The sequence below is a fragment of the Opisthocomus hoazin genome, chromosome 11 (genome assembly GCF_030867145.1).
Source record: "Opisthocomus hoazin isolate bOpiHoa1 chromosome 11, bOpiHoa1.hap1, whole genome shotgun sequence".
NCBI lineage: Eukaryota > Metazoa > Chordata > Aves > Opisthocomiformes > Opisthocomidae > Opisthocomus > Opisthocomus hoazin.
The window spans coordinates 2,363,363-2,378,194 of record NC_134424.1 but is presented as its reverse complement, the minus strand read 5'-3'; the positions used below and the strand labels follow the sequence as shown (position 1 = coordinate 2,378,194).

General features: G+C 44.4%; 1 protein-coding gene across 1 annotated transcript in view; it reads right to left on the bottom strand.

Moving 5' to 3' along the window:
- The window catches only part of LOC142362677 (uncharacterized), a 220,464-nt gene that overhangs the window by 175,216 nt on the left and 30,416 nt on the right, over positions 1-14,832 (bottom strand). Inside the window, exon 6 of the mRNA XM_075432444.1 lies at positions 8,747-8,802. Coding sequence (XP_075288559.1) covers positions 8,747-8,802 — 56 coding nt within the window. The remainder of the gene's footprint in view (positions 1-8,746; positions 8,803-14,832) is intronic.

The window sequence follows — 14,832 nt, the reverse complement described above, 5'->3', positions numbered from 1 at the left end:
TGCCTGCTCCTACCAGTGACACTCACGGTCTTGACGAGCTCTATTACTTGGATTCCGTGTTAAGAAGTTACAGTTAATTACTAGACTAAAACTTATTTAACTCATCTGTGTTTTGATCATTTAATCTGTCATTTCGGGCATGTTCGATAGCAGATCAATTGCTCATATTTCTAATACTAGATTTGCCAAGATAATAAATCTTCCAGTGTGGCATTTTTCGTTCTCGTAGTGACATTTTAATTGACTTTTATTGACAAAGCTTATTTCATGTATTTCAGCTTGTTTAATTGCTGATCACTTTCCCAGTTTTCTTTAACACAATAATATTAAGTATTAGGTGATTTAAGAAGATCAGTGAGACTTACCATTGAGAACCATGCTCGCAGCTACAATGGCAATACACTGCGTTTCAGAAATTGGTTGAGCAAGAACTTTGAATCTTATTTTGAGTGTGTTCCCTAAGTCTGTTTCACACAGTTTCATAAACAGGAGCCTAAGGATTATGTGAAAGAGTAAATCTGACACTGCTGAATGTATCAAAAGGACTCGCCTCCACCTACAAAATCTATAATTATGTGTGATTTGCATTAATCCTTCGAAAGAAATAGAAATCCCTAAAAGAAACAGAACAAGCAGATTAGGAGTAATATTCTGTTGACAGTACCTCAAATGATTTATGTCGATTAAGATTATTCCCCTGCGCTCATGAAACCACCTCTCACTCCATCACTTCGGAAGAGGGGGATGTTGACTGCTGGGACCTCTCAGCACTAACACAAAACAGTACAATTTTATTTTGCAGAGAAAGAACGACCTGTCTTAAAATTTATCCAGTGAAAAGTCTATTACATTCAACACAGCTTCAAAATGAAGCTTCTAAGCTATCAAGCAGCAACAAGAGAAAAGTCATTTTTCATTATGCTTTCAAGACGGTGCTGAGATAAAGCTATTAAACGGAGTGCCTGATATATGCAAAAGGTTGAACTATTCCAAAGCAAAACCATGCGTACCTCTTGCGCTGCTACTGCAATGACCAAAGGTCACTGATGACGACAGGAGTCTGAAATTGTCCTATTTTCTTTCAAGAGAGGCTGAGAGCATGCATGCTGACACAGCTTCAAGCCATGTTCTTAATCTAAGGGCAACAGCTTCAGCAATATTTCTGGCAATTGAGGAATCATTTTGCAAGTCAAGGCAGAACAGCTATCACTAAAATCACCTTACTGTTACTTCAACAGGCTGCCTTATTAAGAAATCTGCTCCAGCTTTCATTTTCCAAGTTATAATTGGTGACTTTGGAGCAAAAGTTTTCCTACCTATCCAGGGCTTTAATTTGCCCCTAGATATCTGCAGAGCTTAATGCTGATCTACAAAACACGTGTTAGAAGAAGCACCTGTGTCATCTGAAAATGTCTCGTGTCTGGCTATGATAAAAGATGGGATAACCTCTCCAAAAGCAAGAACAGACTCACCAGCAAAAACACAAGACGATGAATCGAAGGCACCCAGCAACTGTGCAAACGTTCGTGGAAAGGAAAACCACAAGTGTCTGCACAGGCATGTCATTTAAACGCTCGCAAACGAAGAGGCTGGGTGATGCAGCAGGCCGTACACAGTCTCCCCTGTGAACCATCAGCATTCACCTTCCCAAAGCTGTTTCCACCAGCCATCCCAGCGAGCAAACCGCTTCTGTTCAGATCGAACTGCATGTGCATTGCCTGTCGACTTGTGAAAACTGCACTGTCATTGTTTATCTGCAAGGAAAACTGACTAAGAGAAATGACTAATAAAATGCAAGAATTTTTAATTGGCATATTGTTAGGAGAAGAACATTAATTGCTAGCTATAATACACTGAATAAATTAGCATTGCCAACAAGCTTGAGGACTGGCATGCGTTATCACGTACTTCACACTGACTTGTTCATTATTTAGAAAGCAAATAAATTGTTTTCAAGCTTGTGTTTTCTTCTGTTTCATGTTGTCCTTGTGGCTTTTAAACGCATTCCAAAAATTTTTCCTTTTAAAATCAAGTCTACCAAGCATTCGTAATTCAGCTTCTTTTTCCTTCTACAGAAGTATATAGACGGGAACAGAAATCCTTGTCTCACTTGTAAGATCTGCAAGATTTTAGTCATATTTGTAAAACCTAAAACTTTAAAGCTTCAACACCACAAACAACACCTTTCTAGAGGAGGAGGAAGAGCCTGCTGATGGCAGCTTAAGGCATACCAGTGGATTTAAATATAGTGTATTTACCGGTTTTGAGCTCCTCTACCCAAACAAGATGATAGTCATATTTAACTCTAAATAACCATAATGTGGCTTAGATCAGTTTGATTACATTTTAAAATGACCTTTTTTTTCCCCAAACAACCAACACTTTGAGGTTAACAGAAAGGTCCATGGCTATAGGCAGCTTTGTTTCAGAGAGAGGTTTCTCCATGCTCTTCCCCTACCTATAACTCACAGTCTGTACATATCTATCTCTAGTTCCCCCTTTCAGTCCCACTTATAAAGACTATTTTTAGCCAGAGCAAATGTCAGTGTACAAATAAAATTAAAAATGCAATTAGCATTACCAGATATAATGAGATGTTTAATTACCCTTGAAACTAGGCCTTGTGAAGATCCAATAAACTTTAAAGTGCTTTTGTTACCAATCAAATTAACCATCATAAAGAATATCAGACTGTTTGCATTACCCACATACAAGGGTCTAACAGTCGAGACACCAGAGCAAGGAAGAGAGCTTGGATTAACCCAGTGGAGAACGTTCAAGAACCTTCCGGTTCCGCTCCTTCCCCCCGTCCCCCACCTGCCCAAAGCGAAGCCCTTCAGCGAGGACACCGTCCCCCGCGGGCCCGGCAGCACCCAGCACACCACGGCCCCGTCTCTGCTCAGCCTGCTGACCACGACCATGCTGCTCCGACACAGGGAAGGAAGAGCCGTTCCCAAAACACCCCAGGTTTTTTGGAGAAAATGCCCACGTTCACTGGAACTCCGAAGCTCTCATGTCAGGAGGGAGCTGTATGCCAACCCACTCGCCTCATTTCAGAACGCAAAAAGTCCTGAAAACACTGCAAGTTTCTCCAGATCCCACCAAAAGCATACAACTGCAGTTTTCCACTTGTGGAACCACACCAGAAAGCAGTGAAGTTATTCGCCACAGGCCCCACGGCGAGGTAAGACATCAAGCCAAGACAGGAACCCATTTCTCTGACCTCCAGCCTGTGACCCTGTGGCCCCGTCCCCGACCCAGGGAGCCGTCCCACCACTCCAGCAGAACCAGGGCTGCTCCCTCCCCAAACACCCCGCAGCACCATCCAACGCTGACTCCTGTGATTTCCACCATTCGCGGTTGCTTTTGCTTAAGTGGCCTGAACTAAGTTTATATAAAAAATATCAATGAAAGGCTCCAGATCTTACCCATTCACTAGAATAAAATAAAAAAATTAACCAGAATACAAAACCACAACAGCTTTGTACTGCTCTGCCAGATTTTAATTCCAAGCGAGTATCTGTCACGTAAGGTTAGATGAGCCTCTATAACAATGTTTGTTGTAATGGAGATCCTGACAGGCCCTTGACTACAGTGGCAAAAAAAAGGCAGCACAGTAATTACTTTTCATCTTTGTTAAGATAATCTTCCTGCAATTGTGAAGCTTTTAGCACAGGCTAAAATGACAGCCTTGAGTAATTCTCAATTACAACACAGCCTAGCATCTTTCTGTCGTTTCACCGGGCACTTCCACTCCATTACTTGCAGCATCACTGACTCACTGAGCCGGGGAGGGGGGGTGACTTCTGGAGATCATCTCACCCAGCTCTCCTGCTCAGAGTAGGGTCAGCTGCAGGAGGCTGCTCGGTATCGCGTCCGGTCAGGTTTTGAGTTTATTATTGGCAGACATGGAGGCTCTCACCACGATGAAGTCTTCCTCGCTGGAAGAGCAGCTCTCTTTATGCTTTAAAGAGAAGAGAGCAGACTGAGAAGCTCCAAACCTGCCTTCACAAACCGTGATCTGGTACTCGGGCCACAGGAACCACCCTGCTCACACAGGAAGCCTGCCACAGCTTAGAACTGAACCCAAATTTGCCGAATTTTAAGGCCAGCTCATTAATTGCCTACTTATGTTCTTTAATTCATAGCAAATGCTTTACAAAACAACGAGCAGATGTAAGACCAAGTGTCCTGAATTCCACAGTGCCTCCTCCTCGTGCTGTGTTTCAAACGCAGACTTTCAGGCAGGGACTGTTCCAGACAAGCGGCCGGGCTGGCACCCTGCGACCTCTGCAGCAGGTTGCCTGCTCTCATGTACCAGTAACGCTGTGAGGAATTTTAGCTAACACGTAATTACAAAGCAAACCAATCACTGACATGCAAAAATTATTTCTTGAATTAGGAAAAGTAATGTTTCTGATTGACACTTCAACGTAATCGAACTGCCCATCTCGCCATGCAGGAAAAAACAAGAGAATGAGAAGACGGCCAGTACAGCGGTCGTTAGCAATCCTTTAAACCCCCAAACCCTAATCATAACTTGCTTTTCTGGCACTCTTAATGATTTTGGAAATTGCAAAGGTAACAGAGTTGTTTTTAGCTGATTTTAAAGAACTGCCACTATACCAAAGACATTTCCGAAGAATACTTGTCTCTCTAAGCACGCTGGGAATCAATGATGGCAAATTTCCTTAATAAAGCATGTCAGCTGTACACCACTTCTTTAATTCTGTGGTTTTTAAACATTTCACAGCTCAACATGCCATCAGACACTATGTAAAATTCTGTAAAGCATTTGTCAAAATGTGGTTCTTACCTAAACATCGGAATCGGGGTAGCCAGGGAGTACGCAGGCTATCATACAGTGTCAAGCGGCTCTTGCTCCCTGCTCTGCCACAGCCTCTTTCAGCTCTGACCAAAACATCAGTGTCAGCAGCAAAATACAAAAAGCAACCCTGAACTCCAAAGGTGCTTCAGTAAACAGCATCTAATTCAGAACCATGCTGACCCAGAAGAGCATCTATTAAATGGTACCAAACACTGCACTTGTAGAACTCCACAGGTCATCTGTCACTGGGCTCAGCGGGAGCAGACTTTGTTCCATCACATTTTGATGCTGGAAACGGACCGCGGTTCAGAAAGTCAGTCCACTGCTCATTGACTTCTACATGCGTTTGCAGATTAAAGCCCTTACATCAGGTTTAGTTTTACATACACTGATGTAAACTAACAAACTCAAGGGAGTTGCTCTGAATTCATGGATTAACTTGACAGAAGAATTTTGGGTTCAACCCGTTGTTAATAACATTTTCTGAAGGCTAAAGACAGTGAAATCTGTTTTTCTCATAGCTGCTCTTTCAAACTGTTACTTAATTAAAAAAAACCCAAAACCCTGCATGGACTTTTTGCCCAAGTTCACATGTTGATTTTCCATACAGGGAAAGCTATTTCTGTCATAATTACTTTTTTCTGGAGAGAATCAATCCCTAGAAATTTTCTATTAATTTGCAGCTTGACTTATAAAAAGTGAGCTTGTGAAATTACCAGAAGAGGTAAATAAATGATTCATGCGGGTTGGTTTTGCATGAATAAATTATTTGTTCCTTCTCTGTGTTTCACTTGATAGAAGAATGCAAAATTAATGCTGCTTTATGCAAATCGAAAGACTTCTCTAAAATTCTGACCTAATTATAGGTGCTTGCTAAGAAACACATACTTGAGTTTTCAGGAAAAAAATTTCTTGGTGCCATATTAGTGTCATGGAAGCAAAGATGCAGACAATAAAATATGCCATTTGAGGATATTACATAGAGACAAGTACACATTATTAGTATTTCTGTCTTCCTAAACCATTTTCACCCTTCTGGACATGTGATTAGATCGGCACCCAAAACACTACACCCCTCCAGCCAGCGTTTTAACACAGCCCATGATTCAAATGAAATCACTGCACGTCAGGCAAAGATGTGTATCCCAGAAGATTTTCATTAATACCAATAAAATAGATGGCATTTAAATTATCGCGTAGCCAAGGAAACAGAGAAGGACCTGACAAGTATCATCCCTCAGCGTTCTCCTTCAGAGCAGCCGCTATGAGCAGTTCAGTCCAACCCTGCAACAGGTGATGGCCAGATTAATTCTTACAACATTAGGCTTTCACTGACAACGGTGCCTGCTGACTGGCAACGTAAGAAGAACTGTTCATAAAAACAATGACAAAAATGCCAAATTACTTCTTGATAGCTACCATTTGAAACAATGGAAACCACCTTCCTTAGGAGCGGTCTCCAGCAGAGCCGGGACAGCAGAAAGCAGCCTTTTATCCCCAAGCGCACCAGAAACCTTCCTGAGGAGGGCAACGAGCTAGGACCGGCATCGGCTGTCCCCACAGAGCAAAGGGCCCTCCCAGCCTCATGGATTTCCCACCGATGGGCGCTCTCTCCAAGTCCCACAGCCCCTCTCCTACGGAGAAGTCTCACTTCAACAGTGTTTTGCTTTTAAATTCTCTGAACACACAACTAAGTTCTCATTCACACCCTGGCTTGTGTCACAGCACACCAGCTGCCGTCCAATAACCCGCCGACATGTAGGTATACTCCCATCCCTCAGGTTTCATAATGCCATTTTGCTGATTTAAATGTGAATTTATACCACTTACGTGAGCAGAATTAATTCAGATTTTACAGCTTTCCATCTTTAACTGCTAACCACTCAGAAATTCCGTTAGCGGGATTTCATCAGAGTAACTGTCCAACAATTTTGGAAACAATATCCATCAAACATCTCAAGGATTTAGACATAAGTAGAAATCATCAAACTGAACATTATTCATCTGTGAATATGAAGATACAAAGCAGCATTCCAAATCTAAAGATTACCTTTAATCTGCACGTTCCCAAAGTGATACACTACTACATAATGCTGATGAGAAGAGCCACAATAACCTGAGAAAACTTGTGCTATCAACCACAATATTTTCTACAGATGTGTTTCTTCAGACATTCTAATTAAAACATACAAAGCCCTTCAAGAATGTACTTAAAGACTTCTTTTAGCTAAGGCAGAATGAACGAAATTAGTATCTCCTGCTCGACCAGCAGTGCTTATTTTAGGCCTGTTCACGTAGCAGCTTTGGCGTATTTGCAGGTGTTTTCCCCTATGGCAATTCCCCTGCTCTCACACTAACTCCAACAACCACTGTTTGTAGCCGTGACAGACAGACAGACAGATTGACTGACTGACTGATTCAATCAATCTGAGGGTTGCAAGTGGTGTTTTGCGACAGAATCGCACAAGAAGCTTCCACTGACTGACCTGTCTCCTCCTACCTCTGCAGCTGCTGGTTCTTCAGGCACAGTCTCTCCTCTTCCATTAGGGCCCTCGCCCCCTGAGCTCCCTCCTGCTGTATTACTACAGACATTATTCAGTGATCCCAGGACACCAACTGATTTAGCCTACTCTACATATTAAATATGGACGAGGATGTAATAATTACTCTATCAGTCTTACTGTCAATTGCAAATCTAACCAGCAATAACTCATATTCATTACCAGGTGACTGCACAGCTACCTAGACACCATTCCCCAGCCGTGACTCCTCTCGGACAACAGCTTTTACGTATCTACATCGAAGGACGGAATTCCACCTGCAATGTACGATACTTCTTTAATTCAAATTCATGGGAACTAATTATTTGAAAGGTCTGTCCACAAAGCAAGGAGACATTTCTCAAGCTCCAGTCATGCACTGCTGGCCGCTCGCTCCTTGCCAGCAGCACAGGCACGATCCTGCACTCAGGTGCTCACTCCCTGCAAGATGCACCAGGCATCCCATCCTCCAAGGACAAGCAGTTACGCCAGAGCTGACTTACATCTAGATGAAGCTGGCAGATTTTACAAGTAATGTGGGTAATTAGCAAGCCAGAGGTTAAACAATCACAATACTCTGGTACTTTATTCCCAGCCTGAATGCCCTTGATAGAAATCAGAGAGGTATCTACTCCAAACAATTTTTGTTTCTGTACACAATGCGGCTGCTACAATTCAAAACAGACAATTTAGTGGGTGGATCTGTAATTAAATTATTATGGCTCACATCTAATTAAAACAGATTTCAAGGCACATTTCAAGCTGTGGTTGGATGTCAGTTTTAAGTTGCCTCACACAGCTTGGCAAGCAAGCACGCTGAAGGAGGGCAGAGGGAAACAGCATCCAAGACTAAGAAAAGGAGAATCTAAAAATAAAAATGTTTTGGAATGACTGCCTTCCATTTTGAACCCAGCATTTCATTACTGGCACGATACCATCCCACACCACAGTTCTCTCAAACAGGCCTTGAGACTCACTCAAAGAAATGAGAAGCATCAGAAAATGCACAGACGCTGGTTGTAGCTGGGTTCTACACACAGTTTAACCAAACGCAGCTGAAGAAAAGCCTTCCTGCTTTATGGGGAAGCAGTGTCGGAGCAAGTACGCAACTACAAGCCAGACAAGACGGAAGGGTATAGCCTGGTAAGACACACTATGCAACCCATGACCTTGCAATAATAAAATAGTACCAGGCTTTGCCCTGCATAGAACATCCCAGCTGCTGTGGCTGGTGTGCAGGACAGACACCAGCACACCCCGCCGCAACGAGAGCCCCCACCTCGGCACCCCCAGCTGCCAGCGCCGCTACACGCGCAGCAGTGAGCGACGGGACAGACAGACAAGACAAACCATTTCAGTTCTCTGCAGACAGACTTACCCCGTGGCAGGTACCCCAACATTCCCAGCTGCTCTGCACCACGCCGTCTTGCAGCTCTGAAAGGGAGGGGAAAAAAAAAAACAACTTACATTTCAAATCAGAATTCTACGCTCCACCAAGATCTCGGGTCAGCGAGTAACTCGTCTGAAAAGCAGTGGTCTTTTACATTGCCACAGAAGATGCATTCAAATTTTAAGTATTCAAAAGTTTAGTGCCAACAGCACTCTTGTTCAGACAGCCATTTATGACTACTTGCCCTTAATAATATGTGAACTCCAAAATGTGGATTCTTTTTCTATTGACTCCAGCCTTTGAAACAATCAGGGAAAAACACAGGGCCTGACTCAACAAACAAGTACTAATCTAAGGGAATTTTGAATTTAGCCTTTTTTCACAAATTTTAAGTGTCACATGACAATTACTTCTGAAGTCATGTGTTTACACACGATGCAGCATGGCTGTTCTCTCTCTAAACAACGCAGAACGCTCGAGGGTGAATCCAGCAACATGAAAACATTGACTTTCCCCATAAAACAAACACGACAATGCTTTTGTCGCCTTCGAAAGAGTCTCCTAGGACATTCTGCTCATTTTCCGTGCAAAAATGTGAGCTGGTTAATTCATCCATCAATCTTTGTCTACCCTACAGGTCCTTACCATAAATTTGCTAGCCCAAATATTTTCATTGCACTGGCGTACTTCTCTCTGGGTTATACACTTCATTGCCTGCTAGATCTAAAAATGGTTCACGTTTTGCAAATAGCTGAACCCAGAAAAACATTAACACAGAACACATACTGTACTAACCTACATGCAGCCATATATAGATACATACTTCATGCAAGTCAGATAATGTACCTGGCCAGTAATATGCCATCATAGCTATGATAATAAAAACCAGCCATGAAAACAGCTTTACTGCAACGTTACTGCTCAGACTCTTGCACCTTCCTTCCTGTGCTGTCTGTCACGGCATCTTCTGCCTGGAGTAAATGTTTCACTCCAAGAAGAATAAAAGTGCTGTCACCAGAAAGGGAGTATTTCAGTCACCTCAGAATTAGTGGTTAATCCAAATTCACGTTACTATGAAGTTAAAAAGATGTCAGCTAATGCTCTGCAGCCCTGTGGGCAGAGCGTATGTCATCACCTAGCTGATAGCTTCAGATGTGTTATGTACACACACACAGATTTATATGGCTTCAAACGTCTGAAACGCCTTTCGTATTGCAAGTGGTATCAAGCCAAACTCAGAATATGATTAAAGCCCATTAACGCGGAGCCTGACAGACGCTCCTTCCCGCGGTAAGCTGCCAGAGGAGCGACATTTCTGCAGACGGGAGCCGTGCCTCTGCCGGGCGTGCGGGACGTGTGACAGGCCCCGCCACACGGCTGTCCCGAGCTGTACGCTGGCGGGACCCACGCAGGCAGGCGAACCCAAGGCCGCCCCAGCGCAGGAGCAGGTTTCTCCACTGCGGCTGTCTGCAGCACCACGAGGGGAGAAGACAGCTGTCTTCCTCGCGACGCTCTTCCCCAGCGGCAGGGACAACGTCCGAAGGACAACGAGAGGCAGCAACACTGAGCCCACTGGAACAAACTTCTGACCACTGAGACTATACACAGCCTTTGTAAAGTCTTGTTCTTCATTGAAGCTCATTTTCCTACCTATGACTGTAAAACTAGCAAAGGCAAAGCTAATTGTTAAGCTGAAAATACACCTTTGTTTTTAGCTTTGAATTCAGAGAATTCAGCCAAAAACAAGAACAGGAGTTTCATGGCCACGTTTTACGACCTATACAGAAGGGGTTCCAAACAATAAAGTTTAAAAGTGTTGCTAAATTATCTTTTTTTTCTTTGATTTTCTTCCATTAACCCAAGTGTGATTTTATTTCTACACAATATTTAATGCTAAATAAATTTAATGCTAAATAAATAAGCATAAAATGTTTTCAGAAGCCCTGAAGGTGCTGAAGCCACCACGGGACTGAACCCACGAGAAGAACAAGCAGAACTGAAAACCCAGCTCTGGCCTCCTCTGGGACCTCCCCAGCACACCCATCCCGCTCACTAATTACTTCACCTCCCTCTTCTTTCTGTCCTTTTCCTTACGCACTTAAATACATTTGAAATGTAATTGAATAAAAAATAGCCTTGTTCACCCAGGAACTAATAAGTCCTTGTAACTGCTGTTACAAAACTCGAATCAAAGCCACGGAATGCTGCCATTGCAAAGTAATTAAGCCAGTAAAACTATCGCCGACTCGAAATGCTTTTTTATTAGTAAAGAGAACGCAGTTATTTTTCTGCCACCTTCCCTTCCACACGCAGCAGCAGACGCGCTAAGCCGGCTGGTATCTCCCACGGCTCCGCGCCTCGGGGAGCCGGCGGCAGTCCTCCCTCACGCGCAGCCGCACGGCTGACGGCCAGCGCTTGGCCTCCTCTGCCAGGACCCACCACACCAGCTACCGAGATGAACATCTCCCGTCAGCTGCCCCGAGCAGCACCCCTAGACCCTCTAGCTGTCACTGAATATTAAATAAAACTCCAAACGGTTACGAAAGGAGCACACATAACATGAGATGCGGGTGGGAAAAACTCACACGGCACTTTTTGCTTTATTTGGTTTTTACTGAGGGCCTGATGTCTTCAGGGACAAGAATAAATGCACTGCTGAAACGCAGCTGCTCACAGCGGTGACACACTTGCATAATGTCATTCCTGGAATTCTTTCCGAAACCATGTGTTGCTATGTAATATATCACTATCTCAGCATGCTCTTTTTTAACTTATTTCTGAATGTATTTTTATGACAATAGCATGTAAAAATCTGATTTTGTAATTTCTAGGTGTATTTCAGGCTTTTGCCTCATCACAGCTTCTAAGCTAAGCAGCATCACTTGGCACTGCTATTTGTATTGATAACCTTCAAAAGAAAATCAAGACCCTACACAAAGTGACATGAATAATTCATTAAGCCACCCAAACAGTACTGTAGCAAGGAGACGAGCAAGTCTGAACCTAGTAGGAGGGGTCTCTAAACAAACAGATGAGCTGCCTTTTACATGATTCGCAAAAGCTGAGATCTCACCGCTTGCAAGCCTCGCCAGAGCACGTTTCGCCACCGCAGCCAGCCAGGCTCGGGATCAGACTCCAAGCAGCTCAGCGCAGGTTCCGGAGGCTCCGCGGGCTGGCCGGGACAGCCCCGTCCCCTCCGCTGGCTCACCGCTGCGGCGGCAAAGCCAGGAGTGCGGGAGCTCCGACGACCTCGCTCACACCCAAAGGTGTCCAGTTCTGGGCTCCCCAGTTCAAGAAAGATGAAGAGCTACTGGAGAGAGTCCAGCGGAGGGCTACAAGGATGGTGAGGGGACTGGAGCATCTCCCCTACGAGGAGAGGTTGAGGGAGCTGGGCTTGTTCAGCCTGAAGAAGAGAAGGCTGCGAGGGGACCTTATAAATGCCGACAAATATCTGCAGGGTGGGGGTCAGGAGGATGGGGCCAAGCTCTTTTCAGTGGTGTCCAGTGACAGGACAAGGGGCAATGGGCACAAACTGAGGCACAGGAAGTTCCAGCTGAACATGAGGAAGAACTTCTTCCCTCTGAGGGTGACGGAGCACTGGAACAGGCTGCCCAGGGAGGCTGTGGAGTCTCCTTCTCTGGAGATATTCAAGACCCGCCTGGACAAGGTCCCGTGCAGCCTGCTGTAGGTGACCCTGCTTGGGCAGGAGGGTTGGACTAGATGACCCACAGAGGTCTCTTCCAACCCCTACTATTCTGTGATTCTGTGATTCTGTGGAGCAGCCCGTCGCCAACAGTGGCCCCAAGTTCCCCTTGGCCCTGTCGATCCCTCGGACAGCCCGGCAGAAAGGGCCAGCTGGCGCGGGGAACCGGAGGGCCGTCAGCACGGGGAGCTGCGGGCAGGGTCCGAGGGGACGGGGGGCACACAGCCGGCACGCAGCAGGGTGCCGAACCTCAGCTCAGCGGTGGAGCAACTCCATCCACAACATGCGCTGGCCTACGAGACTGGCAAGCTATCAGCTACAGAAAGCTTTGATTTAAAACAGTCAAAGGGGTTTTGTCCTAAGGAAAATAATGACTGCATGGTATTCCCATCCACCCTCAGATAACTGCACCGCGCAGCTGGACTTCGCGAAGTGTCGAACAAGAGGGGCCCATTCATACTTCACCCGCAAACCGCGGCACTGCACGGGCACAGCAGCCTACGCGGCCACCGCGCTGCGCTTAAACACCTACACAGGAAGGTAGTTACAATTTTGTAAGTTGGGTTTTTCCCCCCCCAGTATAAGTGTCTTGTCACATACGAAGAAAAAACAATCTTCACATACTGGTTGTTAAAGAGACTTCAACTCTAATGACAGGCTTCTGACTGACAAGGATGAAATTACAATGTAATTAAGGATATTAATTGAAGGAATATTGACCAATGGCTTAGCTACAGATTTTCTCTAGCAAGCAGAAGCAGAACTTAAACAAAAATGGAACCACAAGTTAATGTATTTTTCATTAAAAAAGCAGAAAGGATAACTCTCCTTGATCTCCCACTGTAGTGAACTTCCCAGAGCCACTTGCATGAAGTACCAGTAACCAGAGAACCCTGTAAACCAGGCTAATTTCTGCTGAACTCTAATACCAGTTGTCCACCTATTCGCTCTGAACTTCTACTGAAAATATTCTTGTCCTTCACAGTAATAAATATTTGCAGTTCACAGAATCACAGAATCACAGAATAGTAGGGGTTGGAAGGGACCTCTGTGGGTCGTCTAGTCCAACCCCCCTGCCAAAGCAGAGTCACCTACAGCAGGCTGCACAGGACCTTGTCCAGGCGGGTCTTGAATATCTCCAGAGAAGGAGACTCCACAGCCTCCCTGGGCAGCCTGGGCCAGGGCTCCATCACCCTCAGAGGGAAGAAGTTCCTGGATCTTCCACTGAGGCAACCCGGCATGCTTCAGAATTTCATGAGCCTGTTAATTAGGATAAGAGGTTGCTTTTTTTTCCACCCCTTCCTTTTTTTGGTAACAACCGAAGTCAGTGACTGATAGCACAGCATGTTATTGCCCCATAATGTGTGTGAGCACCAGGTAACAACTCAGAGGAGCCACCACCTAGCCCAGCACTAGCCCGTAACTGGGCCAGCCACCAGACAAAGCCAGCCCAGCTGCAACAACCGCGTGTCATTTCTGACATTTAAAAATGCCACGCATAGCTCCCTCGGAGCCAAGGGCTTACATCGCCAGTGCCAGCACTGCTGGAAGTCTTACGAGAGGTATACAACAGCGTGCAACAGAAATACAAGTAACTAGATTAGACAGTGAAATCCATTTGAAATTAACTGGTGAGTAATCAACCTGACGAAGTTTATGATCCCTGAACTAAGCGTAATACAAAGGTACAATGTCAGCAATAAGGTGGTAACAGCTGATGAGAGCACCGTTCTGCAAGGAAGACGAAATCCTTTCTTCTCTAGCTGGAGGCAAAGGTAGCATCAGACAATTTCAATGGCAACAAGTGCACTTTCTCTTGAATGGTTCTAAAAGATTAAATTAAATAATGCCTTTGCTCTTTGAGTAACCTTTGGTAATTGCTGGCAGAAAAAAGTATTTGCAATGCTTTGACTTGAGTGCAGCATGTATCAAAATTTATATTGAAATATTTGAGCAGTAATAGGAACAACTTGCAGGAGAAAATGTGTTTATTTACAAATGCATAGAAACTACATTTAAAGTAACATTAGGGAAGCAAAATTAAGTCATGAAAAAATTATAGTGGGCTATTTCCCCCATAATTCCTTGTTCTTTAAAAACCACAAAACAAACACACACACACAACAAAAAACAAAAAACTCCTTTCACCTGAAAAGTATCGGACATAAAATCCACAGAACTAGAAACTGATTCATTCTACCAGAAATAAGAAGCAAACCTTAACTCAGCTCTAGGGTCAAAGCTGCAATTTCCAACAAAGAAACTCAGTTCTCCCCAGCCTAGGCTCATTCCAGTTTAGGAAATCTTCTGTTGCTTCATTCTAATTTCATAGTCTTTATTTCAACTGAATGTCAGCAAACATTAAACACTG